The sequence below is a fragment of the Callorhinchus milii genome, unplaced genomic scaffold (assembly GCF_018977255.1).
Source record: "Callorhinchus milii isolate IMCB2004 unplaced genomic scaffold, IMCB_Cmil_1.0 Scaffold1, whole genome shotgun sequence".
In the NCBI taxonomy this organism is placed as follows: domain Eukaryota; kingdom Metazoa; phylum Chordata; class Chondrichthyes; order Chimaeriformes; family Callorhinchidae; genus Callorhinchus; species Callorhinchus milii.
The window spans coordinates 52,619,619-52,646,414 of NW_024704742.1; the positions used below are offsets into that span (position 1 = coordinate 52,619,619).

The 26,796-nt window shown below is 38.8% G+C and overlaps 1 protein-coding gene across 2 annotated transcripts in view; it reads right to left on the reverse strand.

Annotated features, from left to right (window-relative positions):
* The window catches only part of clocka (clock circadian regulator a), a 40,641-nt gene extending 14,006 nt beyond the window's left edge, over positions 1-26,635 (reverse strand). The window contains exons 1-12 of one of the 2 annotated variants that reach the window (XM_042342014.1): positions 26,555-26,635; positions 21,485-21,555; positions 20,341-20,442; positions 18,443-18,502; positions 16,053-16,201; positions 14,797-14,888; positions 13,284-13,373; positions 12,921-13,041; positions 4,835-4,948; positions 3,614-3,732; positions 2,304-2,386; positions 1,254-1,360 (exon numbers count right to left, since the gene is read on the reverse strand). In XM_042342014.1, the coding sequence (XP_042197948.1) occupies positions 1,254-1,360; positions 2,304-2,386; positions 3,614-3,732; positions 4,835-4,948; positions 12,921-13,041; positions 13,284-13,373; positions 14,797-14,888; positions 16,053-16,201; positions 18,443-18,502; positions 20,341-20,372 (967 nt within the window). In that variant the 5' untranslated portion in view covers positions 20,373-20,442; positions 21,485-21,555; positions 26,555-26,635. Of the gene's footprint in view, positions 1-1,253; positions 1,361-2,303; positions 2,387-3,613; positions 3,733-4,834; positions 4,949-8,205; positions 8,441-12,920; positions 13,042-13,283; positions 13,374-14,796; positions 14,889-16,052; positions 16,202-18,442; positions 18,503-20,340; positions 20,443-21,484; positions 21,556-26,554 lie in introns of those variants that run through there. The other variant, XM_042342012.1, reaches the window with a different exon arrangement.
* Positions 26,636-26,796: the final 161 nt, after the last annotated feature.

The window sequence follows — 26,796 nt, forward strand, 5'->3', positions numbered from 1 at the left end:
GAAGAGTTACAATCGGAATGTTTGATTGTAACACGATCTCTCGCAAACGTCTTAGAGTACATCCCTGTTATAACACACTTTGTTGTAAAGCTAATTAGTTTAAAATGCAAATGGAGAGTGGAACCCATGCACAACGCACAATAAGTTATGTGGAAGCAATCTGATTGACTTTTGTTTAGTACAGGAGCCAGCCAGCTGCACACATTCACAGTGAAACCGACCTTGTTGTAAGGGACGTTAGGATATTATGGACCCCCAATTACTGCCTTACAAGAGTCCACAGTAATAGAAACAAGTGAATTTTCCACAGAATCAATAAAACCGAGGCAAGTCAGGTGGGGGGGATGTGGGGGGGTGGGTGGGGCGGGGGGTAGGGATCCAGTCTGGGGAGAAAGAATTTCCGGCTAAGTGTAATTACAATGCTGATACTGGCATTTACCGGCTTTTTTCGGCAATGTCTTTTTTCAGTGCAGAAATATGACGGCATTGTAATTGTTTGAATCCTGCAAATAGGCTGTACTCTGCTCATGGGATTCAAACTGAGTCAAGGTCGATATCCCTGACCACTGTGAAGGCCAGCAAGGATGCTGAGGCAGAGGCTTGCGCTCGCAGGAGTCTACACACACGTGGGCTCACAGTTGTTTTTGAATTTTTAAGTTTCAGGCACGATACGACTAGGTCCGAATTCCAGATGCACAGAGTCCAGTCAGCCACGGGTTTACTGTAATTATTTTCTGAACTGGGAATACAATGGGAGCTGCACAGAAAAGCAATTGTAAAATTCCTATTGTGAAACTTCTTAAAAAGGAAACAACAATTCTTCCAGTAATCAAAGATAAAAGGATTCCAAATGACTGAAGAGCTACAGACATGAGAAAGTTCACAAATAATATATTTGAAAATATATTTGGATAAACTGTGCAGATTAAAGGGAAACTTTAAAAGACTTTTAATGTTTACTTCAGACTATTAATTGTATGCAGAAAAACTTAAAAATTGAATACTCATTTTTGCTTCTAAGAAGGAAATCAATTTTAGTCAAGTTGTGCCATGTTTTACTACATAAGCATGTGAATTTTATATCTGAATTAATCTATTTAAATAATTAGATCATGATAAATTTAGGAACATTTGGTGGCAGCAAAGCAATACAACCATTTTGAATCATTCATGTAGATTTAAGGCTTTGTTCTGCTTTTTGAATATAAGATTACTCTATTTTTCTCCAGCAAAATCCTTCAAAAGATACTTACAATGTTCATGACACTTCGCCAAATTCTCTAGATCATCCACATGATAGTAATCATAGCCAGATGTGCCCAGTACCTCAAATGGTAGATAGCCTATAATTGGAGGCGCCCTAGATTAAATACAAGGATCAAATAAAGGTATTTAACATTTTACAAAATACAATTGGGCTGATATACATATTTTATGGACATTTCACCCTATCAAAAAAATCTAAGTGCTATGTAAACCACACCTATAACAATAGCTATACACATCCATAACAAAATTAACAGTTGGCATAATATATACTATCAGCACCTCTTTTACATTTTATAATAAACTGATAAATTCATGATAATTTTAAAATAACATTAGATTGAGAACATTTGATTGGTTATACAATGTTCCATTATTTGCTTATGCAGTTATCAGGTCACATTTGTTGTAGCCAGTACATCATGTGAGATTGACTTCTATTTTGAAAACTAAAGTACAGTACATTTAACATATTCTTATAAAGGAACATAGGAATGTACCATTAAGAATGTTCCAAAGTAAAAATCGCATCTTTGCTTACACCTTAAATTAAATTAGAGAGCATAGTGAGGCTCTCTACGTATGTCAGATATCCGTCAGTATATCTATTCAAACATCGAAAACAAGACTTAGTATGGTTTGCTAATCAAGGTGCTGCAATAGTATTGTGTTAATCTTTTTCTTCCGTTTCATTTTTCTTTTACCTGATCTTTTTTTTAAATCAAATTTCTTGCTAATTTCTCTTTCACTTCCTATTTGGCCAATTGACTTTTGGTCTCTGATTGAACTGAAGCAACTGAGAGATTGATTAACAACTGAGGTAAGAAGCAGTAAAGTCTAGTCAATAAAAACTGACTTATTAAAATACTTTTTGACAGGCTGACTATGATATTTTTATATGCACTCAATTTGCCTTCATAACTAATGGGACATCCTCCCGACATGAAAAGTGCTTAGCAAATGTAATTTTGTTGTTTTTAATAGTAAACTATAATACAGGCCATTTTTTTAAATTAATCTTGAATCAGGCAACAAACCTGTGATCCAGAAACAAGAATTTCCATTCTAAGCTATGCCTCGATGTGAATTCTTCATTTGGCTCTTCAACAGAACACATTTCCTGTATTTAAAAATAAATCATTTAGGTCATTTTGTACTGCTTTTGCACACCTGTTTCACATATGGTATTATTTACAGAAATATTCTGGAAGATAAAAAGTAAATATTGTACTTAACAAGACAAAAAAAATCATTAACTTTGCTTACAAAATACAGTCATTGCAATGTAATGCAAAAATTTTGTTTAGAGTTTTGAGATGTGAATAATAATTTATGAAGGAGAATGTGAGGTGTTACAGTTTGGTTAAAAAAATAAAAAGGAGCTGAGGAACAGATGGACTTGGGAGTTCAGATACATACATAGGTCATTGAAATTGGCATCACAAGTGACATAGGCTGTAAAGAATATAGGAACAGGAGTAGGCCATTCAGCCCCTCGAGGCTGTTACGCCATTCTATAAGATCATGCTGATCTGTACCTCAACTCCAATTATCCGCCCTTGCCCCACATCCTTTGATAACCTTACTTAACAAAAATTATCCACCTCAGTCTTAAAAATTTGAATGGATCCAGCATCCACAGCTTTTTGGGGGGGAAGAGTTCCAGATTTCCACAACCCTTTGTGTGAAGGCTGGAATTTATACACAGAGGCATTGAGTACAAAAATAATTATGCCAAGTTTGTATAACTCATTTGTTAAGCCATAACTGGAGTATTGCATCTAGTTTGGGGCATCACCCTTCAGAAAATATGTTAGGGTCTTGGAAGAGGTACAGAGGAGTTTAAATGATTCCAGGGATGAAGGGCTACAGTTATGAAGAGAGGCAGAAGAAGCTGGGTCTGTTTTCATTGGAGCAGAGAGGGTTGAGGGGGTACCTAATTGATGTGAACAAAATCATGAGGGGTTTTATTAGGGTAAATAGAAGTTATTTCCATTGATAGGGGAGTCGGTAACTAGGTTATATAATTATGATAGCCACAGAGCGAAAGAAGGAAAGAAGGAATTTTTTCATCCAGATAGTTGTTGGAATATGGAATGCCGTTCCGTGTAGGGTGGTGGAGGTGGAGTCCATTGTGGCTTTCAAGAGGGAAGTAGACCAACATTTGAAGGTGTATGGGGATAATGTGAGGTAGTGGGATTGAACTGATATCCTTGCACTGTGAGCTGGTGCAGGCTTGATGGGCCAAATGGCCTCCTTCTGTGCTGTTGATTTTTATCTTTCTAGTCTCATCATAAGATGCAACATCAAATTCAAGGATTTTTATTAATATAAGTGTCAAATATACCTTAATAAATTGTGGTGTGGCTAATCTGACAGTTGCTACAAAGCAAACTCTGTCTTCATATGGTGGCCTTAATGATCTTTGTATAACTCCTTGAAAGCCACTTCGTATAGGATTAGGCACTGCAATAAACAAAAATCCATCATGATACTTCATAAAAAGAAAGAAGGTGAAAAATTAAAAATCTACAAACCTAAAAGGTCTTATCAAGATCCATTTAAAGAACTAAACTCTTATAAGAATTACTGTTTAATTTAATCTATTATTAATTTGGAATGTTGTGTATAACTTAAGTTAATGCGATGGATAGTTTACAGAGGATTAAAGATATTAGGATTTAAGTAAATCTAAAAGGATTATTCATTGGAGAAAATGACATTTAAGCAAAAAACAGAGATGACCAAATAGCCTGCGGAACCCGATCATATCACCACAGAAATGTCACCTGTAGAAAACAACTGCCCATATTTGAATACAAGGATTATTATTATTAATAAGACTGCCCAAACACATTTCACATTGAATCCTTAAAGCAGCGCATGTATAATTTTATCTTATTAGTCAGAACTCCATTGAACCCAGATTCTTAAAGGTGAATGACAAGTGCACAAAAAACCCTTAACCCCTGCCCCACTCCTCCAACCCCCACACAATTTTGAAAAATATTTTGAAGTAAAAGTATTTTTAAGGTTTACCAAAGACTAATCAACTGGTTGGGCAGGTTGTTTGAAAGAAATTGCTGAGTTAATATAGTTAATATATTGTTTCTGAAAAAAATTATTTGGACCTCTTGATATTACAATTATGAAGTTAATTTAACTCTCTCATATTCATAAGTATATAATTCTCCCAACTTGGTTCCAGAAACTAAAAACAATAAGTATAAGACAAACAAGACGCATTACAGTTAGTCATGTTGGTTTTTAAATAGTCTCATTTTTTATTTTAAAAGCCATGTTAGTCATGTTAAATGTTTATTTAAAAATAATCCTACAAGTATGGAATGATGTGATTCTGCTTTTAAAGCATGTATTAGCAAAGAAATCTCCAAGATCACTTGCTGTAGTCAAACTTGAGGCTCAATAACAATTCATACTGCAAGATTAGGCACCACAAAGAACTCAGTTTATCAGATGAAGGTATTCATACATATAAAACAGTGCAAGTGTAAATGAAGGTAAACATGACTAAAAATCCAATCCGTTGACTAACCAATTAACTTACCATTATTCAATGATTTTAAACTTCCTATGAATCTTACATATTCATATACAGGAGCTTGTTTATCGTCAGTTGTTCCTCTTACCATATGGCAACAGAATTCTAGCTGATTACTTGCTATAAAAAGGAAAGAAAATGATCGTGAAAATCCAATCCCAGTACCACAAAGAAAATAAATAGCTAATTTAATACCAACAGAGAAATAAGACTGTCTATTTTGCAGTGTCTGCTTCATTTGTGAATGAATGCATCTTCCTTCAATTCCTAGGAGTAAGGCCAGATCATCAAGAGGGAACTGTGAGTATTAAGGCACTCAACTAACTGCTTCTGTAAAGGACATTCCTTCTCACCATCACCATTTCTTCCCCAGGAAAAGCAAAACAGTAACAGAATACAATAATTGGAACAATTACATTACAGTATATAATTCGAATGCCGAAAAAAAGACAGAATGAGGCTATAGTTAGGCATGCATGTAGTATGTGGAAGATGCTAATGTTTTAAGAATAGAGATCATGAAGAAGGTGGATCTTTTAGTTAGGAAGCTCCAAATACTGTAGTAATATTTTGTGAAAAAATAAGCAGTACACCAAGTGGTGAATTTCATAAAATAGTAATTACTGCAGAGGAGTAAGCCATTTGACCAGTCATAAGATGGTGTAAATGCATCCACTGATAACTATTCTAATAACCATTCTTTCACCATACCCTTTCATATTCTTTCTAGCTAAACTGGCTCCAAGGTGACATGTTTGGCAACGGAATGTCAGAATCGAGCCCATCCTCTGTGGCAGTCTTGATAGTCCAGTTCACAAACCAGGCAGGTCTGCAGTACTCCAGGGCACTGCTGATGTAAGCCCAGCCAGGCAGGCTCATCGGCAGGATTTGGAAGGGCAGTTCAGTCACTGGCAGCAGGGAATCTTCCCACTCAGCTCCAGTTAACCCTGCAAACCAAAGCCCTAACACGTAGAGTGGCCTCAGCAGGACAATCAGCGGGAAAGCTTGATAGGCAGTGCTTTCAATAGCAAGCTATGCAGTTTTAGCTGGTTAGGCTCCAATAGTACCTCAACTCACACTTTGGAATCTCCGAGCCTTGTCAACCTGCGCCTAATACTTCCCAGAATTAGATAAGCAGGACATGTTCCTCCAGGGAAAGAGTGTGCATTCATTCCAATAAACATTTCTGGAATTTCCATGTGTAGATGAGATGCAAAGACCTCTCAGTTTGGTTTGGAAGGACTCCAAGCACCTGACTGACCAAAACATTCTTACTCCTCAAATGTTTATCTAATTGCTTTTTAAATGGAGTTATGGTCTCAGCCTCAAGTTCCACGTGTGGCAAAGTGTTCCACATTCCTCACATTTGGTCCCTGACCAAGTTAAATTTTCTTCACTTTAACGTCAAATACCACCAAAACCCTCATCCAAGACTTTGTTTACTTCCCGACTTTACTTCTCAAACATTCTACCTGCCTCCCCTGTGCCATCATCCATAAGCTCCAGCTGACACAAAACTTCACTGCTTGCACCAAATTCCACACTCACTGCCATGCTCCAGTAGCTCCCAACAGATTGACTTCAACATCCTCACCCTCACTTATAATTCCCTTTACGCTCTGTGATCTTGTTTTTTCAATCTTGGATTTTCAATCTACGACTGTTTGTGGGACACTGCTGTGCGCAATTGGCTGCCACGTTTCGCCCACAAATATACAGTCAATTTATTTTACAGTCTATTTTGTGAAGCGTTTTGAGACGTCTAGAAGACGTGAAAAGTGCTATATCAAATGCAAGGATTATTATTATTATTGTTCCTACCCAACTCTTCTGTTACTCTATGCCCAGCTAAACCAGGCCCATGGTGCTTTCCCATCTCCTCTCCGCATTGGTGGTTGAACCTTCACAATTATGCGCCTAATTTCCTCTCTACCCACCATTTCCCCTCCCTCCATCAGTCTTTAAATTCTGCCTAAATACTTACCTCTGAAACTACTACTATGGTCACCTCCTGTTCCACTCTTGCTTAGTGTCTGATTGCATCTTTATCAGCTACTCCAAGAATTATCCTATGTGAAGGCACTATATAAGGCCATAAGACGTAGGAGCACGAATAGACCATTCGGCCCCTCGAGCCTGCCCCGACATTTAATAAAGGTCACGGCTGATCTTCTAACCTAATTCCATTTACCCGCTTTATGCCTATGTCCCTTAATCCCTCTATCCTTTAGAAATCCATCAACCTCAGTCTTGAATATGTTGAAGGACTGAGCATCCACAGCCTTCTGGGGTAGAGAATTCCATAAATTCACTACCCTCTGAGTGAAGAAATGTTTCAACTCAGTTCAAAAAAGGCTGACTCTTAATCTTGAGACGATGACCCCTAGTTTTAGATTCTTCAACCAGGGAAAACAGTTTCACAGCATCTACCCTGTCAAGACCCTTAAGAATCTTATAGGTTTCTATAAGATCACCTCTAATTCTTCTATATTCTAGAGAATATAGGCCTAGTTTACTCAACCTATCCTCATAGGTCAACCCCCTGATCCCAGGAACCAACCTCGTGAATCTACGCTCCACCCCGTTTAAGGCGATTATGTCCTTTCTTAAATAAGGAGACCAAAACTGCACCCAATATTCTAGGTGCGGTCTCACCAAAGCCTTATGCAACTGCAGCAAGACTTCCCTACTCTTGTACTCTAACCCTTTTGCAACGAACGCCAACATGGCATCAGTCTTCCTAGTTGCTTACTGTACCTGCATACTAACTTTTTGTGACTGGTGTACAAGGACACCCACATCCCTCTGAACACTAACACTACCTAGTCTCTACCCCTCTAGAAAATAATCCGCTTTTCTATTTTTACTACCTAGGTGAATAACTTCACACGTTATACACGTTATACTCCATCTGCCACCTTCTTGCCCACTCACCTAGCCTGTCTATTTCCCTTTGCATTCTTTGTGTGTCATCCTCACAGCTTACTCTCCCACCTATCTTCGTATTGTTTGTGAACTTAGATATGTTAAGTTCTATTTCCTCATCTAAATCATTGATATAGACTATAAATATAAACTCTAGTTGCTGTTTTTCTAATAACCCTCTGTATAAAAAACTCTTCAAGTGACAATCCTGAGCTTTTTTCCATTTGTTACCAAAATACTAAACAGCAAAAATGTTTCAATTTCTATCCTCTCAAACCACTGGAATTGAAGATTTCAAAATATGATTGGACAATGGTGTCATTTAAACCCCAAAAAATACTGGTTCCTAAGAATGCTCAGCCATACTATCCAATTTTTTATAGATTTATCAAATTAGAAAAATTTCAAAATAAGATGGGCATACAGATTCATAGATGTCAAGATTCAATCACCTATCTGTGCTGAGTTTCCTGATCGCAGATGTAGTACAAGTAACCTCATCATCTCTGCAGAAGTGACTGGAAATTTCAGAATATTATCCTGGTAACTAGCTGGTGATACGTACTGGACACTGCACATGTGGACAGGATCAAACCCAGATGTGATCTCCTCTACAATCAAAGAGCAACTGACACTCACTGGGATGCATCAGGTGCTGAACAAATAATGTAAGATTGCTATTTTCTACAGTCCAGATCCCAGTATCGAGGCTCACACATGAAGAAGATGGGTGAAATACTGCAGGTCACCCTGCTGGAATAATGATAGGAAATGATAAAATTAAAGATGGAGAACCAAAAGGTAAAAATTAATGTGGAACAATATTTTATTATCTAATAAAATGTCGGTCTTCTTCATTCCTTTTGATGTAGCTGAACATATAGTGATACACATATGCACATATAAATACTGTACTCTATTGATGGTCTCTATGTGAAATCTTTACAATACTGGAGCCATCTTATTCATACACTTTTCTCCCAATTATGTTGTAATTTACAGTCTCCATCTTCTCCTTAGACTGAGGTCTCTGTTGCGATTCTATCTTGTCAGTGGCCATTGTTTCCATTTGGTCCATTATTTGCCCCTCTTCTCTAGGGATTTTCATCCCTTTATAGTGGGACATACTCCAATGGTGATGTATAATGGGATCTCCCCATTTGATCCTTTCAAATCTAGAGTCTTATTTCAAGTGTTCCTTAAATGCACTCTCAGGCGATTGCGAATTTGGAGGTAGCAAGGTCCATTCTCCTAGGTTAAATAATAATAATTGTTACATTTGTTGTAGTGCCTTATCATGTAATCGAGATATCTCCAAGATCCTCACAGAATTTTGAAGTACAGTGTCCTTGCATTTGTAGGCAAATATGACGCATGATCTGCAATGGCTTTGAAGTAGCAGGAGACTGGGAGTCCAGGCTTCCACTTGATTTAGTATTTATAATTGTGAAATAAAATACACTACTTTGAAGAAGGGTCTTCCGCACACTTTCATGAGATTAGCTTGATCCATAAGCCTAAAAAATTTGAGAAATATTGCATGTTTATTTGCTCCTTATACTTTAGTGGCCATCTATACAGGGCCTATCCAAATGTCATTTTACTGAAACCAATTAATTACTAAAATGCAGAATAGTGTGCATAATCAAAAGGGTTCCAAGATTTTATTTGTGGAAATATTCCTTCAAAGAGAATGTTATAACTACAGTACTTCCTGTTTTTTTTAAAACTAAAGGAAGGTTTTTGCATTATAGACCTTACTTAAATCACACATGCTGTTCATATTTCTGCAAGGTATATCATTCCCTCCCCAACCCTCATTTAAGATGCCATGTCTAAGAATCAATCAGCTAAAATAAAAACTTGGTATGTAGAACATAAGGAAAGATAGGTACAATGCGTATGAAATACTGGAAACATTCTTCTCTTATTTGAATTGCATATTTTAGGAAAGTAAAAGTAATAAATATTTTGAGGTTGAATTTGGCAAAAGCATGTAAAGCGCTGCACCAGCCTTTTAGTGGAAATATAGCCTCTAATATAAATAACAATTTATCTGCGTTCTTTGGAGATTGATTCAAAAAGAACAACGTGACTGCCTTTTATTAGAATAGACCTGTAGATGTTGAGTGTATCCTTTTCTTCTGGTAGGTATGTGAGGAATGAGACAGAAATTTCTAGAGATTAATATGAACCAACCTATCCTGAGGAGAAATTTGGTCCTTGAATTTGGTTCAAATCCTTAAACGTGTAAGCAACCATTGATTCCAGCTAGGATCTCATTAAATGCATATATTAGATAAGATAGTGTGTGATGGCAACAGAAGGCCTTTCAAAAGACTAATCTGAAAATATCATCAGCATCTCTGCCAAAGTAGTCAATGGATGTCTACAAAACTTCATGTTCCATTTTGTTGCGTAACCTGCAAAATTTTGATAAAACACAAAGAATAGATAACTGGTTCAATGGAACATCTTGGTAGCTTTCATGATGATGCCTAGGAAAGTCACTATACAAATGGTTTGAATTCATACATGGCGATGGATTGGTGAAGTGAACAAGAATATATCAATCCCATATTTGTTTTCCTTGACACCATTTGTAAGAGTGACACATCACTTGAACAATACTTTAAGCACTTTTGTCACAAAGTTTTTAACTCACAAGAAGGTTATGGATTAAAACCCTGTCAAGAAGTTGAGCTTGTATTCCTGTCTGATCCTTCAATGCAGTGCTAGAGGAAGACTGCATTGTTGAAGGTGCTATACTTTCCATGAGACATTAAACCATGGTCCTCTCTGCCTGTTCAGGTCGATGTTAACAACCCCAAGGTACTATTTAAAAAGAGAAGGAAATTTCTCCTGAAATCCTAGACAATAATCTCGCAGATAAAATTGATCATTCACTTCATGGCCATTTGTAGTATATTTCTGTGTGCAAATTGGTTGCCATGTTCACCTATAAATAGTCACTACCCTTTACAGTAAAACGTGTCATGCGAGTTGAGATGTTTTAATGATGTGATAAGGTACTACATTAAATGCAATAATATAGGATTGGTTTGAATTTAATATTGACGAGCAAAATGCATTTACTGAATTGCCCATTCTGTGTTCCATTGTTTTAATAGTTGAACAAATAGCTAGCAATTAGCATACTCATTGGAATTTCTATTCTCCAGTCAAAGGCTTAACCAGCATGGTTTCCTACTGTCAAGCTCTTGGGACATCCTCCCGCTGTGAAAGGTACAATAAATACAAATTGTATTGTAATGTATTGTTGCATCATAAAAGCTGAAAAACCTCCAAAGCTGAAGGAATGCCTATGAGACCAAGGAATTTTACAGAATATATGTGACGATTCAGAGTATCTAGTGCAAAATCGGTTATGTTTTTTTAAGATAGAAGAGATTAATATGGCCAAATGAGCTAAATATTGGCATCAGTATGGACACTAATGCCAATGTATGCCAGATGAACAATATCATTACAATAATATAAATTGTTGTCAGAAAAGATATTGCCAGGCTGCTAACCATTCTCACAATTGTCAAAGTTTATTTTTGATTGCAACATTCCTTCAAAAGACATCTAACCTGTGGATTCAATCTTGTGCTGAAGGTATCAGTACATGATTAACTAAGTATTCCTTAAATTGAGCCTGCTGCTGGTCAGGAATAAATCCTCATTCTTGGGATCACAGATAGGAACACTAACATTCTACTCTTTTAACTGCTCCTTCAGCCCGCTCTTCTGAACTAACATTAAAACCCAGTAGGAAGGTTACCTTTTTGTGCTGGCAAGAGTCTCCATCAAGAAAAGCAATCAGTATAATCAGTTTGGTACATGATTATCTGTTAAAACCTCCAATGATAACGAATGTGAGAGGTAGCAGATTGTTGAACAAAAATGTATGCTTTATGAGGATCCTTCAGGAGAACTTGAAATGGCAACATTGGCAAAGATGTGAAATATTTACCTATACAAATGAGTAATAATTGTCAAATTTGTTGGAAAACATTTGAATATAAACAAGAAACACAATGTTTCAACTAATACCATAAAGGCAGGAGGGAAAGAACAATTGTTGACTTTTATGCAGCACCTATATAGGATGAGTATTGATTAAAGACATGTAAAAGCATGCAAGATTTTTCAAATCTTCACATGTGCAGACCTTACCCTATGAGGGTCTGTGTGTGGAAGACCTGAACTGAAGGAGAAACACACATCTGGTTATATTTGTTCTTCCTTATGTAACTTTTCAGTTTCGAAAGACAACACAAGTGAAGAAATACATAAGGTTAATTCACTAAATGTGGACAATTGCATGTTCTTTAATAAGTGAATTATGTATTTCATAAGTACTTTTATTTCACCCAAAGAAATTAGTTATTTGTCATTCTAATGCAGTCCTCAAAGTGACTTTCTTTTTATATACGCTGCTTAACTGCAACATAGTGCAATACATTTTTATAATAAAAGTATCCCCAAATACAAAAACTTTATGGATGTAGCTTACAATTGTCATTGTGAAACAATCTGCCATAAATACAATATATAGTTTTCAAAATATGGCAAAAATACTCATAACTGTTTAATTTGGTTAAATTGTAGTACAACTGAAAAGTACAATTCAGTAGGAGCACAGACACAAAACTAATACCATTGATGATTCTCCAAAATACAGTGAAGCCGTTTATAGGGTGCATGAGCTTCCTTATAGTGTGAATTTGGTTATAACACTGTTGCAATGTGATATCGGTGGCAAAGTAATGACTCAGAAGTCATTTTTAGCAGGCAAAACTAGAACAGCCAATTTCTGGGTCATTAGATTGCTTTCGACGTCAATTCTTATTTTGCCCGCACACAGCAAACAGGAATTGACATCAGGAGTGATGTGACTTCAAAGTTTGTTTTGTTTAAACTTGGGAACTGGCCGCGTGCAGGGAGTGAGCCGTTGGTTGGCTAAACACATGCGCAATGAAACCAGCTATCGCGCTTCGCAATAGTGCTGATTTAGATTTTTGGGGATCTTAACTGTGTTATAACTCGGATCTATTATAGTTGATTGAAGGAGTTCTTAACTATCAATAGGCCGGCAGACTGTGTAAACAGAAACCTTTTAAACAATATAAATTAGTAAATTATGCCTTCTATTACTTACAGTTTAAATAATCTGTAGTCAAAGAATCATTTTCCAGCATTTGAACAGAGAGGAATTTATAAACATCTGAATGTTCCAACTCTGGGAGAAAATTCAACAAATTTTGATCCAAAAGTTCAGACTGTGGATAACAAATTATACACTATTAGAAGATCTGCTATCTGCAGGATAGAGAAATTCAAATTGTTTGAAAGCAAAACACTTACACATCCAAACATTCTTTACATGTACCTCAATATCTATGCTAATTAAGTAAACAAAATTGTTCAAGTCTACTTTCAAAAGGTAATTTTGTTTTTCAAACTGGACTAGAAAAGGTAAAATTATATGAGCATGTTCAGAATCCAGTCAAAACATACTTACTGGTAAATGTTCAAGTAATGGAGTCACATTTTCTGATACATATATTATGTTTCCACCTGTTGTCACTGCTATAAAAAATCCATCTAATGCCTGCAACAAAAAGGGTGTTTTAAGGATTAAATATTTGATGACGAGCTGCATTGTCAAAACAAGAGAGCATTACTTTGAGCTTTCAATCTTTCTTCTGTATGAATCTGTCAGATAATCTGTCAGATAATAATCAACATGCAGACAGATTTTATCTGCATGTTGATCATCAAATAACTTTAAAGTTATGAAACAGTCACAGCACAAGTAACCCATTGCCGAACATCATTCCAGTGTCTATTCCACTGAAATACATTAAAGGCTTTAGAAAGAGTCCATTAAATTAGAATATCAATGAATATTTTTCTTGAAGAAAAAGTATTACATGGAATTAATAATAATAATAATCCTTGCATTTGATATAGCGCTTTTCACGTCAGGAGGACGTCCCAAAGCGCTTCACAGAACACACTGTAAAGTGAATTGACTGTATATATTTGTGGGCGAACGCAGCAGCCAATTGCGCACTGCAATATCCCACAAACAGTCGTAAATTGAAAATAACCAATTTATTATTGTTTTGGGTTTTGGAGGGATTATTATTAGGCTCTGTGTGGAGTAAGGAAACTTGCCCAAGGTTTCGCCCTCTGCCTGGAATTGAACTCAGATCTCTCACTTGCAAAGCGAGTGCTCTAACCACTGAGCTACAGGACTCCACTAATTAGAGTATGTCAAACAACACACAATTACTCCTAAACTCATCTTGTTTAGCTGCATTATGTCAGCAAGCAAGACAATTAACCAGATTGTTTAAATCCTGTAATTGAACAAGTGTGAACTTTCTTCCCTATTCCAGTGTACATAATTGGAATGCAATTAAAAAAACAGGAAACAAATGCATCAACAGAAAACATTTAGAAATCACGCTTCATGCGGGAAACATTGGAAGTGTTAAACAATTGCATGGTTTGACACTGAGTCGGGGAGAAAGGGGAGTTGACTATAGTTGGGATTAAAATAGTTGAGCCACAGCGTAAAACTCTTTCATCAGATGCACTTAATGTTTATTTGCTAAATTGCTTCACAACGGGACTAAAAGCTAAATTATCTTTTCCACTTAAATCAGATAAGAATACAAAAGCTGTCGCAACTATCCCTTAGCATTCCATATCAATTCAGATTGCTGCAGTACACATTGAACTGTAGAAAGATTAATGTCTGTTACCAGTTCACTTTCACATCCCTCTCAGTGCTCCCAACAGGATTTTTACTGTAAAGTATAGTGACTATATTTTCCAGGTAAATGATTGTTTACATACAAACAACAGACATCAAAATTCTCTACCGACAACCAGCAATGTGCAATCTGATTAGAATAGCTATCAGTAGGAGTGGTACATAATTTTGCGTAAACTTCTTCATTAAAACAGATGAAAGGGCTAAAATTCCTTTAGATATCTTACAAATACCATACACAATAACCCACCTCTAACATTAGTGGAGTAAACTCTTCATTGCTAAGAAATGTAGGCTTCCAATCCTGCCGTATTTCACTTGCATCTGACTGTGCTGTGACTTCTAGAAGAACAGGTATACTTTAATTCAAATATCTTCATTTATACCAATACTGCTATTCTTACCACACAATCATTAAAGACAACTAGAATATTTATCTATGAAATATATAAGACATCACAACAGAAAATAAATGGCATCAAGAGAATTTACATTCACAATAATGTCACTGCAATCAATCAACAAACCAATATTATTATAGGTTACATTCAAATTAATATATTGGGCTCTAATTTTAAAATATTTTAAAAAAGAAAATCTAAAGAAAAATGGTTGCTAGAAATCTGAAATAAATGCAGAAAATGTTTAATGGTCCTAAACAAATATGAATCTAACTTCTTCTTTCAAATAATTGACCATAAAAATATCTTTAAAAATTTGTGTAGTCAACCAGATTTCTGAAACTCATGCAGAAACTCAGCACCATGCTTAAGAGTATCCAAACCAGAGAGAGCTCCACATATGGTCATTGAATCAGTGACTGAGAGGGCATCAATTTAAGACAATTAGCAAATAAGCAAATGAGGAGGATGAGAGATTTCTTTTAAAATCATGCAGAGCAGTTAGGATGTGGAATGCCCTGCTGGGAGTAATAGTTGAAGCAGAAATCATATTAGCTTATAAAAGAGCTAATCAATATTTAAAAATATGGGGAAAGGGCAGGTGAACTCAAAGCCTCAGAGTTTCCCATCAGCCATCTGATGGACATTATTTGATGAACATCTGCCTTCATCTGTTGTTGTTGTATAATAATAATCCTTGCATTTAATATAGCGCCTTATCTTGGTTGAGCCATCTCAAATCGTTTCACAGAATATAATGTAAAGTTAATTGACGGTATATTTTGTGGGCGAAACGCGGCAGCCAATAGTGCACAGCAGTGTCTCACAAACAGTCGTGGATTCAATGACCAAATTATTATTTTTTTTGAAGAGACTCCTACCCCCCAGAAGCAATCTGCCAATCGCCTAACAACTGGGTTCCCACTTACTGCTAGGTAAACAGAGGTGTGTGGAGTAAGGAAAATTGCCTAACATTTCGTCCTGCCTGGGAGTCGAACCCGGGTGCTCTGGCTTGCGATGCAAGTGCTCTAACCAATACGATACAGGACTCCTGCCATTAATATAAAACAGAAAAATATTTGTTACAAAACAATAGATTAACTACCTTTGTGCTTCTGCAAAAAAACAATTGTTTTCTGTAATACGGTTGACTTGTCCATCTTTCGACTGTTACCTGGAAGCATGGAGCCAAGCTCTTTGATGAGCACATTAAACTGGTCTCGCCGTTTCTTCTCAGATTTGTTCCTGGACACCCTAGGGTTAGAAGAATATTTGGAACAGTAAAATATTCATAATTATACAATTCAACTGGATTACAAAAAAATCTAATTCTCCCAAACCCCAAATTAATAATATTCATTGCATTTGCTGAGCAGCTTACTAAGTAAAACATTTCAAAATGCTCACAAATGATTACTTTAATGTGTAGTGACTACTTGTAGCCAAATGTGGCAGCCATTTTCACTAGCAAGATCACACAGTCATGAGAGAAGTAGGGCAATCAATAAGGAGGATTTATGGCCAGCATACCAGAGAAAAAGTTAGCCATCCCTGCGCTCAAGTTTTGAGGTCTTGAACCACAACCCTCTCACCCAAAATTAAATTGTGCAATTTAAGCAAAGCACGTTATTAAGTTTCTCTAACAGATTACAATATCCACAGCAATGTTCAGTTCAGATCCAACCACTGTATCTCACCTGTAATATTTACCTAATATAATTAGAATCTGCAACCAACAACATTTAAAACTTTACTAGCCCCCGCATGTTTCTAGTAATCAAAGCGTGATTAAAGCACAGCTATTTGGCTCCAACAACTGTGCTGGTGCCCCCAATTAAGCCAATAACTTTTTCCCCATAACGTTTCCAGTGTGTATAAAAATATGCATGCATTTCCACTTAAGTATATCTACATAACTATAACCTCCTCCCTATCACCCGACTAAGTTTCCATTTTACGTACTCCTCATCAGTAATATTCTTGCTATAATAGAACACCCAAAACTGCACAACTGTAGCCTTACAACTGGTACATTAGAAATTGAGATGATCTCCTTGCTTTTATTCAATACCCCTAAACATTTGGTATAGTGCCTTTCACGACAGGAGGACGTCTCAAAGCACTTCACAGGGTATACTGTAAAGTTTAGTGACAGTGTGTTCTTGGGGGCTAACATGCACCCAATCTCACCAACACCAAATATAGGGAGATTATGGACTACCTGGTGTGCAAAATCAAAAAGATCTGCTGTACTGCCTTCACAATTGCCCCCCCAACCCCATCAGCACTACATCATCACCCCTCACCCTTCTCACCATTCATATGAAACCTGCCAGCTGCCCTTGATCCCACCCACAAACAACTTATGTTCATCCAGCAACTGCTTGCTGTCCTACCCCCTACATTAGCAAACATCATCAATGTCTCACTATTCTCTGCCATTGCATACACTTCTTTCAAAACCACCATTATTAACCCCTCCCCTCAAACAAAAAACACACCTATCCCTTACGTTCACCAGGTATTGCCTCATCTCCAATATACCCTTCCTTTCTAAGGTGCCGGAACCCACCTTTATCTCTGAGATTTGCTCCTTCCTCTCACCAACCCCTGAATGAGTCCTTCTAAACTGGCTTCCTGCCCACCTGCACTATGAAGGCAGCCCTGAGTTAAAGGAACAAAAAACACTCTCTTCCTGCAGCCACAGCTCCCTGTGCACCCTTATTCTCCTCAAACTCTCTGCCATCTTTGAGACCACTGACCACACCATCCTCCTCCATGGTTTCTCCTCCCTGTTACATATCTGAGCTTTGCGCTTTCCTGGTTTCACTCCCCACTATCCAGTCATTGCTAGGTCTCTTCGAACAGCGTTTCCTCCAACCACTGCATGGTTACGTAACATTCCTCGGAGCATCTGAGGTTCTCACCTTTTCCTCATGTTCTATCCTTAGTTCTCTCCTTTTGCTCATCTACACGCTTCCCTCAATGACATCAATTGCAGGAAACAGGGTCCACTTCCATATGTATGCAGGCAACCAAACTCTTACCTTTCTGCCTCCGCCCTTGAACACTGCTGTTCTACCAATCACCTTTCTGACATCAAATCCTGGTCGAGCCACAGCTTTTCCAATTTGTCTTTCTCCCCTTCCATCAGAATCTCCTCCCTGTATCAACTTTTTCGGGTGCTCATTCCAACTCACCGAGCCTGTGCAGATCCTTAAGGTTTTTTCAACTCTCAACCCTCTTTGAAATTTTTTATCCAGTCACTAACCAAGACCACTCTTCTCCATCTCCACATTGCCTGCCTCAACCACTCAGCCTAAACCCTCATCTACACATTCGTCAGCCTTCAGAATCAACATTTTCCTGCCCTGCCAGCATCTCTAGCTCCACAACTCCAGAGTCCACATCTACTCCCCCACTAGGCTCCATGAGCCCATCTCTTCCATCCTCCTCCAGCTCCATGAGTGTTTTAGCCATTCTCACAAAGCTCACCTTTTAGCCTTGTCCTTATCATCTTCATCCACCAATCCATCAAAAATGCTACTGTCATCCCTGTTAACACAACAGAAAGTGCAAATGCAGTGGAGGGCTCTTAAAACATATCCATCAGTTTCTCAATGTTCATCTCAAGTTGAATTTGGCTCCAACATATTTTACTGTGTTTAAATACGAAACTGAAGTTATCTCAAATAGCCCAGTAACCATTTTCTAACATCATATGTCACCAATACATTTTGATTCAGTTAAAAATGGTAGCAAGAGGCCTGACCTGCCAATATTTTCTGGTGAGTTGCAGATATACCATGAAAGAGCAACCATAACTGAATCCTTCTGAGTACATATACCAATCTTGGGAGTCGTAATAACGAAAAATTCACGTTGTGAAGTCCTCATCTTCTAACACCACCTACTAATTCCATTCTCTTAATAATAATAAATCTTGCATTTGATATGCCACCTTATCACATCGCAAAATCTTGAAGCAGAGTTTTCTGTAACCTTTAGTGACTGTTTGTAAGTGAACACAGCAGCCAATTTGCACACAGCATTATCCCACAAACAGCCATGAAGTAGAACTGTTAGAGGTATAATACTGACTTCCATTTTTAAGGTCACCACAGATATCACTTCCTGCGCACTGCACACATGTGCTACGTGTAAGTGGCACCTTTAATATCACTCTAATGGAATCATACAAACTGGAAGTCAGCCATTTCTGCAGTTGAAAAGATATCTAACAGTCTAAATATGCAAAAAATGTCAAATAAATATTGATATTGGTCTTCTTAAAAACTTCTACAATGAAACATTTCTAAAGCAGATATACAATTGATGACCACAAAACAAATTCCATGAAGCAAAGCATACATTTCTCCCAAAAGAAGATACAATATCATGGAATTAATTCAGTTATAAAAATACAATACTTATGTTCATAAGAGCAAGCAGACTAGAATTATCATCAATCTTTGTATTTGTGACCCAGGATAGTCCAACCTTTTGGCTGCCTCATCCTCTCTCTCACACACAATCTCCCTCTCTCAATTACTGTCTCTCACTCCCCCTCTCTCCCGCATACTCTCTCTATCCCCTCTCAAACTCTCTCTTAATCACCCTCTCAACCTCCCCCTCTCTCCGTTTCTTCCTCTCTCCCTTTCCATCACATTCACTCCCTCCCCTCTCTCAATCTATCTCTGTTCTCTCCCCCTTTCAATCACTGTCCGTCTGCCCCTCTCTCAGTCTCTCTCTCTCTTTCCCCTTTTCTTACCTCTCACATGTGCTCTCTCCCCTGGGTTCCCCTCTCTCTCCCCCACCAGGTCTCCCCCCCCCGAACCACCCCCCCCACTTACCACCACCTCTCCCTACAATCCACCCCCTCTCCCCCCCGCTCCGCCCCTGTACCCACCCTCTCTCCCCCCTGCCCTCCCCCACTGCGCACCCCCCCCCTCTCTCCCCCCTACGCACCCCCCCTTTCTCCCCCCACGACGCACCCCCCTCTCTCTCCCCCCCTACGCGCCCCCCCCTCTCTGCCCCCCCCCTACGCGCCCCCCTCTCTCCCCACCCGCGCATGCCTTTCTGACAAACTGCGGCAACGGCCGGCATTATTTTCATTCTCCGCTCCAGAAGGAATTAATTTAATACAGTAGTTACCAAAGTGGCAAAAAGGTAGATTAGGAGATTTTTAAAAAAACACAGCATGTGAAATGCCATGTTGGAAGACTTCAATTTGAAGTAGTATGGGAAAAGATAGATAAAGGGGCTTGAATTCATTGCTCTTTTAAAGGGCGAGCATAGGGACAATGAGTTGAATATGCCTTCAATATATTGCTATTGGAAAAGTAACTTATTTTACCACATTGTAAAAGGAAGTTTTTTTTAAAAAAACTTACCTGTCTGCACAGCTAGAGCTCATCTTATTCATTTATAGTAGCCAGCAAAAGCAGAAGTATTTCAATCTTATGGTAGACATTTGGCCGACTAAATCAGGAAAACTGAAAAAGTAATGTGGAAGCATGTTAAACTGGTAAAATGTTTCTGTAAATTAGTAATAAAATTCAATACAGCGAGCATGTGTATTACATTGGAAACTATGTCTTTATATTGCAAATGCATTCGTTATCTATAATTTCTCCCATTATAAAAATAATACCAGCACAATTTCCCATGCAAGCGTCTTATGTTGAGAAATAGTCAGGTGTAAAGCTTTAAATAAAATAGGATTAGTAGGTTAAGTGGCAGTGAAACATTATTCTCCATGATCAAACTACTGTAATATCAATAACTAATAGTGGGATCAAAGATGACATGTGCCAGTGGCTTCAAGAGAAACTCTTTTTTTTAAAAAAACTGATAAATGATTTGAACACTTACTCCTAAATAGAAACCACGTACTGTGTAACTAGCATAGGTAAATTTCTAAATTTTCAGAGCTCCAGTAATCTGTCAGCCAATTACCTTACTTGTTCCACGAGAGATCTACAGTATCATGTGACAGGACTATTCCCATTTTGATCCTGTATTACATAAATGTTCCCAAAAACATAAACTGGTAGAATCAAGTTATGAGATGGAAAATTGGATGAATTCCCAGATTTAAATGTACTCTTGAATATAGATCCTAATTTAAAAAACATGCAACATATTTTCATACAACATAGTTACAATTGTGAGAAATTAATGCAGGCTGCAATTTCAGGAAATGCACTGGGCAAGTCTCCAGAAAATGATAGAAAAGTACATTAAAGTCAAGAACAGCCTAGGGCAAACCAAAGATTTTTAATATAATTTTTAGTATTGAAAATTATTAATTTAAGTAATTATTTCTTCCCGCAATATATGCCCCTTCTTATGGTTCCTTCCCTCCTCATCCTGGAGTATAGTTCCACAGATGCTGGTTGCCCGCCCGAGTGGTCATCTTTTCAAATGCTGTCACACACTTGCCAATAGATGGTGTTAATAGAGAAACCATGAGTGCACTGGTTTTCCCTGACTCATTTTCTCTTCCCAACCCTGAGAAGGCTATGGCCAATTTACCTATTTAGCACCGGATTGTACAAGCAAACTCCAACTCCCTCTCTCCCCTCGTTCAATACAGGCAGTCCGTCCTATAGAGTAAGAGGACCCAGGTTCAATTTCCAGACAGAACAAATCCTTAGGCAAGTTTCCTTACTCCACACACCTCTCCATAATGTTTACCTAGCAGTAAGTAGGAACCCGGGTGCTAATGATGTACATAAAACTCTGCTGCAATTTAACCATAACTTGCATTTGTTATTTAACTCAATTTTAAGTACTGTTGACGAAAAATAATTCTAAAGATTGAATAAAACTGCACTTTCAAACTGAAAATATCTCCACAAATGATTTACAAATACTCTGGACATGTTGTCACTCTTTATTAGAACCTCATAATATTTACTATGTGAAACAATGTACCATGACTGATAACATTTCTCAATAGAGCAACGCTGTAGCATGTGGTTAGCAAAAAGTAGGTCAAGAAGCCTTAGAAAAATTGTCAAATTAGTAAAATTTTGGACAACATGATCAGGAAATCATAGGAATGAAAATACAATATTCAGCCCTTTTCATATCGCGAGGACGACTCAAAGCACTTCAGTGTGCTGGATGTGCTGGATGTGCAGGCAAGCTGGGCTAAGCCAAGGAGGATGGAGAATAAAGATGGCCAAAAGCAGGGTCGAAGAGGCATGTTTTGAGATGTGCCTCGATGGAGGGAGCAAATCAGAAGGACTCTGAGATGGAGTTCCATATAGCAGCGGCAACATGGCTGAAAGCTCGTCTCCTGATGATAGTGTGGCTAGGGCAGGGAATATGAAACAGTAATCGTTGAGCAAAGGGAGCAGCAGGGACAGTGTGGTTGGAGGAGGTCACAACGTTAGAGTAGGCCGAGACCGTGGAGGGATTTGAATGGGAGAACAAAGATCCTGAACTCAATTTGGTGGGGAAAATCGGGAACCAGTGAAGCTGAGCAAGAATAGGGGTGATAGGTGAGGGAACCTGGTGAGGGAGAGGACACAGGCTGCAGAGTTCTGGATAGTTTGCAACCTTTCTCGCCGAGAGCAGAACATCAGTGTGGACAAGCCTGGACGTGATAAGAGTATGGATGAGAGTCTCAGGGGCCTGAGGAGAGATGCAATGCTTGAGATAAGCAATGCATCAGAGGTGAGGGAAAGCAGAGCAGGTAATAACATGACCTGGGGTTTGAAAGACAATTGGGAGTTGAACAAGACACCAACGTTTCACAATGGCTACGCGAGGTTGGAGCGCGCAACCATTCAGGTTGATGCTATCAACACCAGAGGTGAGAAGGTGCTAATGTAAGCAAAGCAGGGGAGCTTCCGTCTAAAGATCTTTAGCAATATTTGTTCATATTTATAAGTTTTGGAGAAGCAATTTTATTTGGAAAACATCTCCTTTTGCTTCAGGATTCAGAAGCCAGAGCAGACACAATGTCTACCTAAATTTGAATTCCAACTGATAGTTTAAACCTGCCACACTTGAATTACAAATATCAAGTTCAACAACAAAAAAATACCCATCTCTGAAAATGGGTTTCATGTCAGGACCTATTTTTAGACATTATAGTGTAAAACAATCATTTGGATCAGTTACAGTATTTTAAATCGCACTGCATTTCTTATATATGGAAGTAGGTTAAAATAGTATAGAAAAGAGTTTCTCTTAGTGTCCTGGCCAAAAATCCCCCCCCCCCAGCCCGCCACCTCGCCATCTACGACATGATAAAGTGCCATATCATATGTATGGAGTATTACCTCCACAAATTCTCCTCACAGCTTGGTTCTGGACCTCACAAATATTCCAAAGCAAACTTCCATTGCACTTCCAGCAGTTCTGGAACTTTTTCATGCACAATATTGTAAGCCACAAACTTAACTTATAGTGGGTCTTTGCTAATAATAATCTTTTTGTAGTTGATGCACCTCGAAGCACTTCACAGGATTTATTGTAAAGTGATGTAACTGTGTGTATTTTGTGGGCAACAGCAGCAGCGAATTTGCGCACAGCAATAATGCCCATGCAAAAATTTGTAAACAAGCCCAGAAACTGATCCAAATCAATAATTAACCCTTGTATCTTCCAATCGATACTCTCAAGTCATCCAGAGCCATTATACCACTATCATATCCCACTAAATAGATAGAATCAAGGGGAGAAATAGAAAACTAGATTTGGATGTCATCTACATACATGTGGAATTTAACCCCATTTTTGCAGATGATGTCACCATGTAGATAAGGAAAAGGAGGGGCTCAAGATAGAACCCCAAATTACTCTATAGGTTATTGTGTGAGGATGGAGCAAAGCCAAAATGATAAAAGTGGGGCAAATGAGACAATTAGGATTTGAACTAGGAGAATGTGGTTCAATTACAAAAATAAAAATAGATGGTGCAGTATGACTATTATTCACAGCATTTCTTTCTGAAATACAAAATGCAAAACAAATCTGGTAAAATGCCAACAACTATTTAGACCAAGTAGGTCACTGTTGCTCTTAACAGAGCAGTCAGAAGCATTTGATCAAATCATTAAAAAGATTAAAAGTACATCACTCAAACCTATTCCTATCCCGCAATTCCAAGAGCCACATGTAAACGACGCATGGGAAAACAGACCAAATGTATATATTCACTAGCCTTTTCCATGATCTGCAAACATATAATTTTAAAAATGTTGTATTTTAGTTTTTTTTGCAGGACGCCGTTATTAACAAAATAATCATTTGCATTTTATTACATATAAATACATAAATAAATGTGACCAGGATACTGACAGCATGATGACGTAAGTGGCAGTGTTAAATTAAGTCAGGGTCGAGTTATGCATTTACTGTATTTTTAGTTTTGTTCATCAGTTAGCATTAACTCTCAGCTTGGTTAGACATCGACCCCAAAGTGCTACTATATAAAATTGAGGACAGAATTAACACTCAGTCATTTTAGCAGTTACTTCAAATGAAAATAGGCCCACACAAACAGTTAATTAAATATGGTTAATTAACCAGGTTATTAATTCCAGTGATATAGGCCGCAGCTTTATAAAGGACATGAAATGCTCTCAGTCTAGAAGCAATGATTCCACAAACTATTATTCAGAGAGAGAAGTTTAGTTCTATCCAATGACCTATCCTTTAAAATACAGTATATAACTATTTCTAACTACCATTTTTTGAGATCTAGTTATGTAGCTTAGTGCTGAATGCTCAATTTGCATTCTGCATTAAGAAGAGTAGGAAGAAATTTCAAGTGTAATTTTTATTTAATCTGGAGAGCAATACTGTAACATCAACAAAATTACATTTCTATAGCGTCTTTCACATCGGGAGGACGTCCCAAGGCACTGGACAATCAGTGTTTCGGACCCGAGCTGGGGATAGGGTTCAGGGCGGGTGGAGGGCAGGGGCGGGAAACAAGGTGATCGAATGCACAATCGAAGAGGGTCTTGAAACGGGTCTCGAAGGAGGCAAGGGAGGGGGCGAGGTGGAGGGACTGTGGGATGGGCAGGGTGGCAGAAGATCCGCCTGCCAAAGGAGGGGCGGGCGAGGTGGGGGACGTGAAACAGGCCAGAGCCTGCTGAGCAGAGGGAGCGCCAGAATGGTAGGGGGTTAGAAGGTTGCAGAGGTAGTGGGGAGCAAGGTCATGGAGGGCTTTGAAGGTGAGGACCAGGATCTTGACTGTATCTTCAGTGTGATGGGAAGCCAGTGGAGTCGGGTGAGAATGCGGATGACAGGGTCGCGGAGCCTGATGCAAGAGAGGCCATGGGCTGCAGAGTTCTGGATGATCTGCAGCCTATGAAGGGATAAAATGGGAATTTACTGTACATGCACTAATGCAACTCTAACAAGAACCTTGCATTTATTTAGTGCCCTTCACACAGGGTAGTGTCCCAGAGTGCTTGACAGTAGCGGAGCACGACGCCATCAGGGGGAAACGGGAGGTGACTGTAGGCACAGTCGAATAGGAAGGTCTTCAGGCAAAACCTGAAGATAGTGAAGAAAGGGACAAGCGGCAGAATAGACGAAGAGTGTTCCAATGTTTCAGGGCATAGTGGCTGAAAGCGCGGCCACCAATGGTAGAATGGGAAGGACGAAGGACATGCAGAAGAGAAAATTGGTCCGAATTTATGCATATTCCAAAGTAAACTTAGAGCCATTTATGAGAGGTATTAAAACTCAGAAGAGTCACCGTAAAATCATGACGACCAAAGGGATCCAAATACATTTTCTGATAAGATGTTTGCACTGCTTCCGTCAACAAAAAAAAAAGCCACCTTTCCAGGAAGTTTGTAAAGCATGACCGTCCATAGAAAAAAAAAACACTGATTAGATTTTCTAAAAAAAATGTCAACGGCAAACAATAATCGGTCGTACTTACATTTGATAAGCTTGTCAAACCATTTAAAAGCTGGTTGAATCTTCATCGCATTTGTTGTGCAATGACCAACGGGCGGTGGCGGCGGCGATGGTGGCGGCGGTGGCGGTGGCGGTGGGGGGGAAACGAGGACGGTATCGATCAAATCATTAAAAAAGATTCAAACTAAATGGCTAAAATCTGCTGCTCCCCGAACGCTCCCAGCGCTCCAGGACGCCATCCGTCCCACGTGAAGTGTGCTACACAAACGCAAGTTGATATAACTCTCAGACGTCTCGGAGACGTGATAAGACGCTATATCAAATGCAAGAATTATTATTATTATTATTATTACTACTACAAGTTGTTGTTGTTACCCTCGCCCTTTCAGGTCGGGAGGACGTGCCAAGGCGCTGCGCGGGTGGTAAAAGTGGGGGGGTGGGGGGATGGGTGTGGGAGAGAGGGCAACAGTCACTTATCTGGCAAGAAGTAAACAAAATTGAGGAAAGAAAAAAAAATCCCTGGGCTTCTTCCTGGGATCTCCTCGAGGAGCTCAGCATCCGACAGAGAAAACAGCTTCGGCCCAAACAATCCTCTCACACACCACACACACCACACACACCGCCACCACCAACTAACCAACTGTCAGCAGCCATCGACCGACACACACACACACACACACACACACCGCCCGCGCCCTTCACAATCCCTACCTTCATTTCATCCTTCACGCCGATGACTCGGGCTTTTTATTTTTTTTTCCAACAAAAAAAATCCCTTTTCTCTATCCCCTTCCCCTTCCCGATGTTTTCCCTCGATGTTGTTGTTGTTGTTGCTGACCGAGCCGGACCACACAGACACCCGAGGCGGGGGGTGAGGGTGAGGGGGGGGGGGGGGCGGTGGCGGTTGGGAGCTGACGGTTGACCAGTGGAATGTGAGCGCTCAGGGGGTTCTC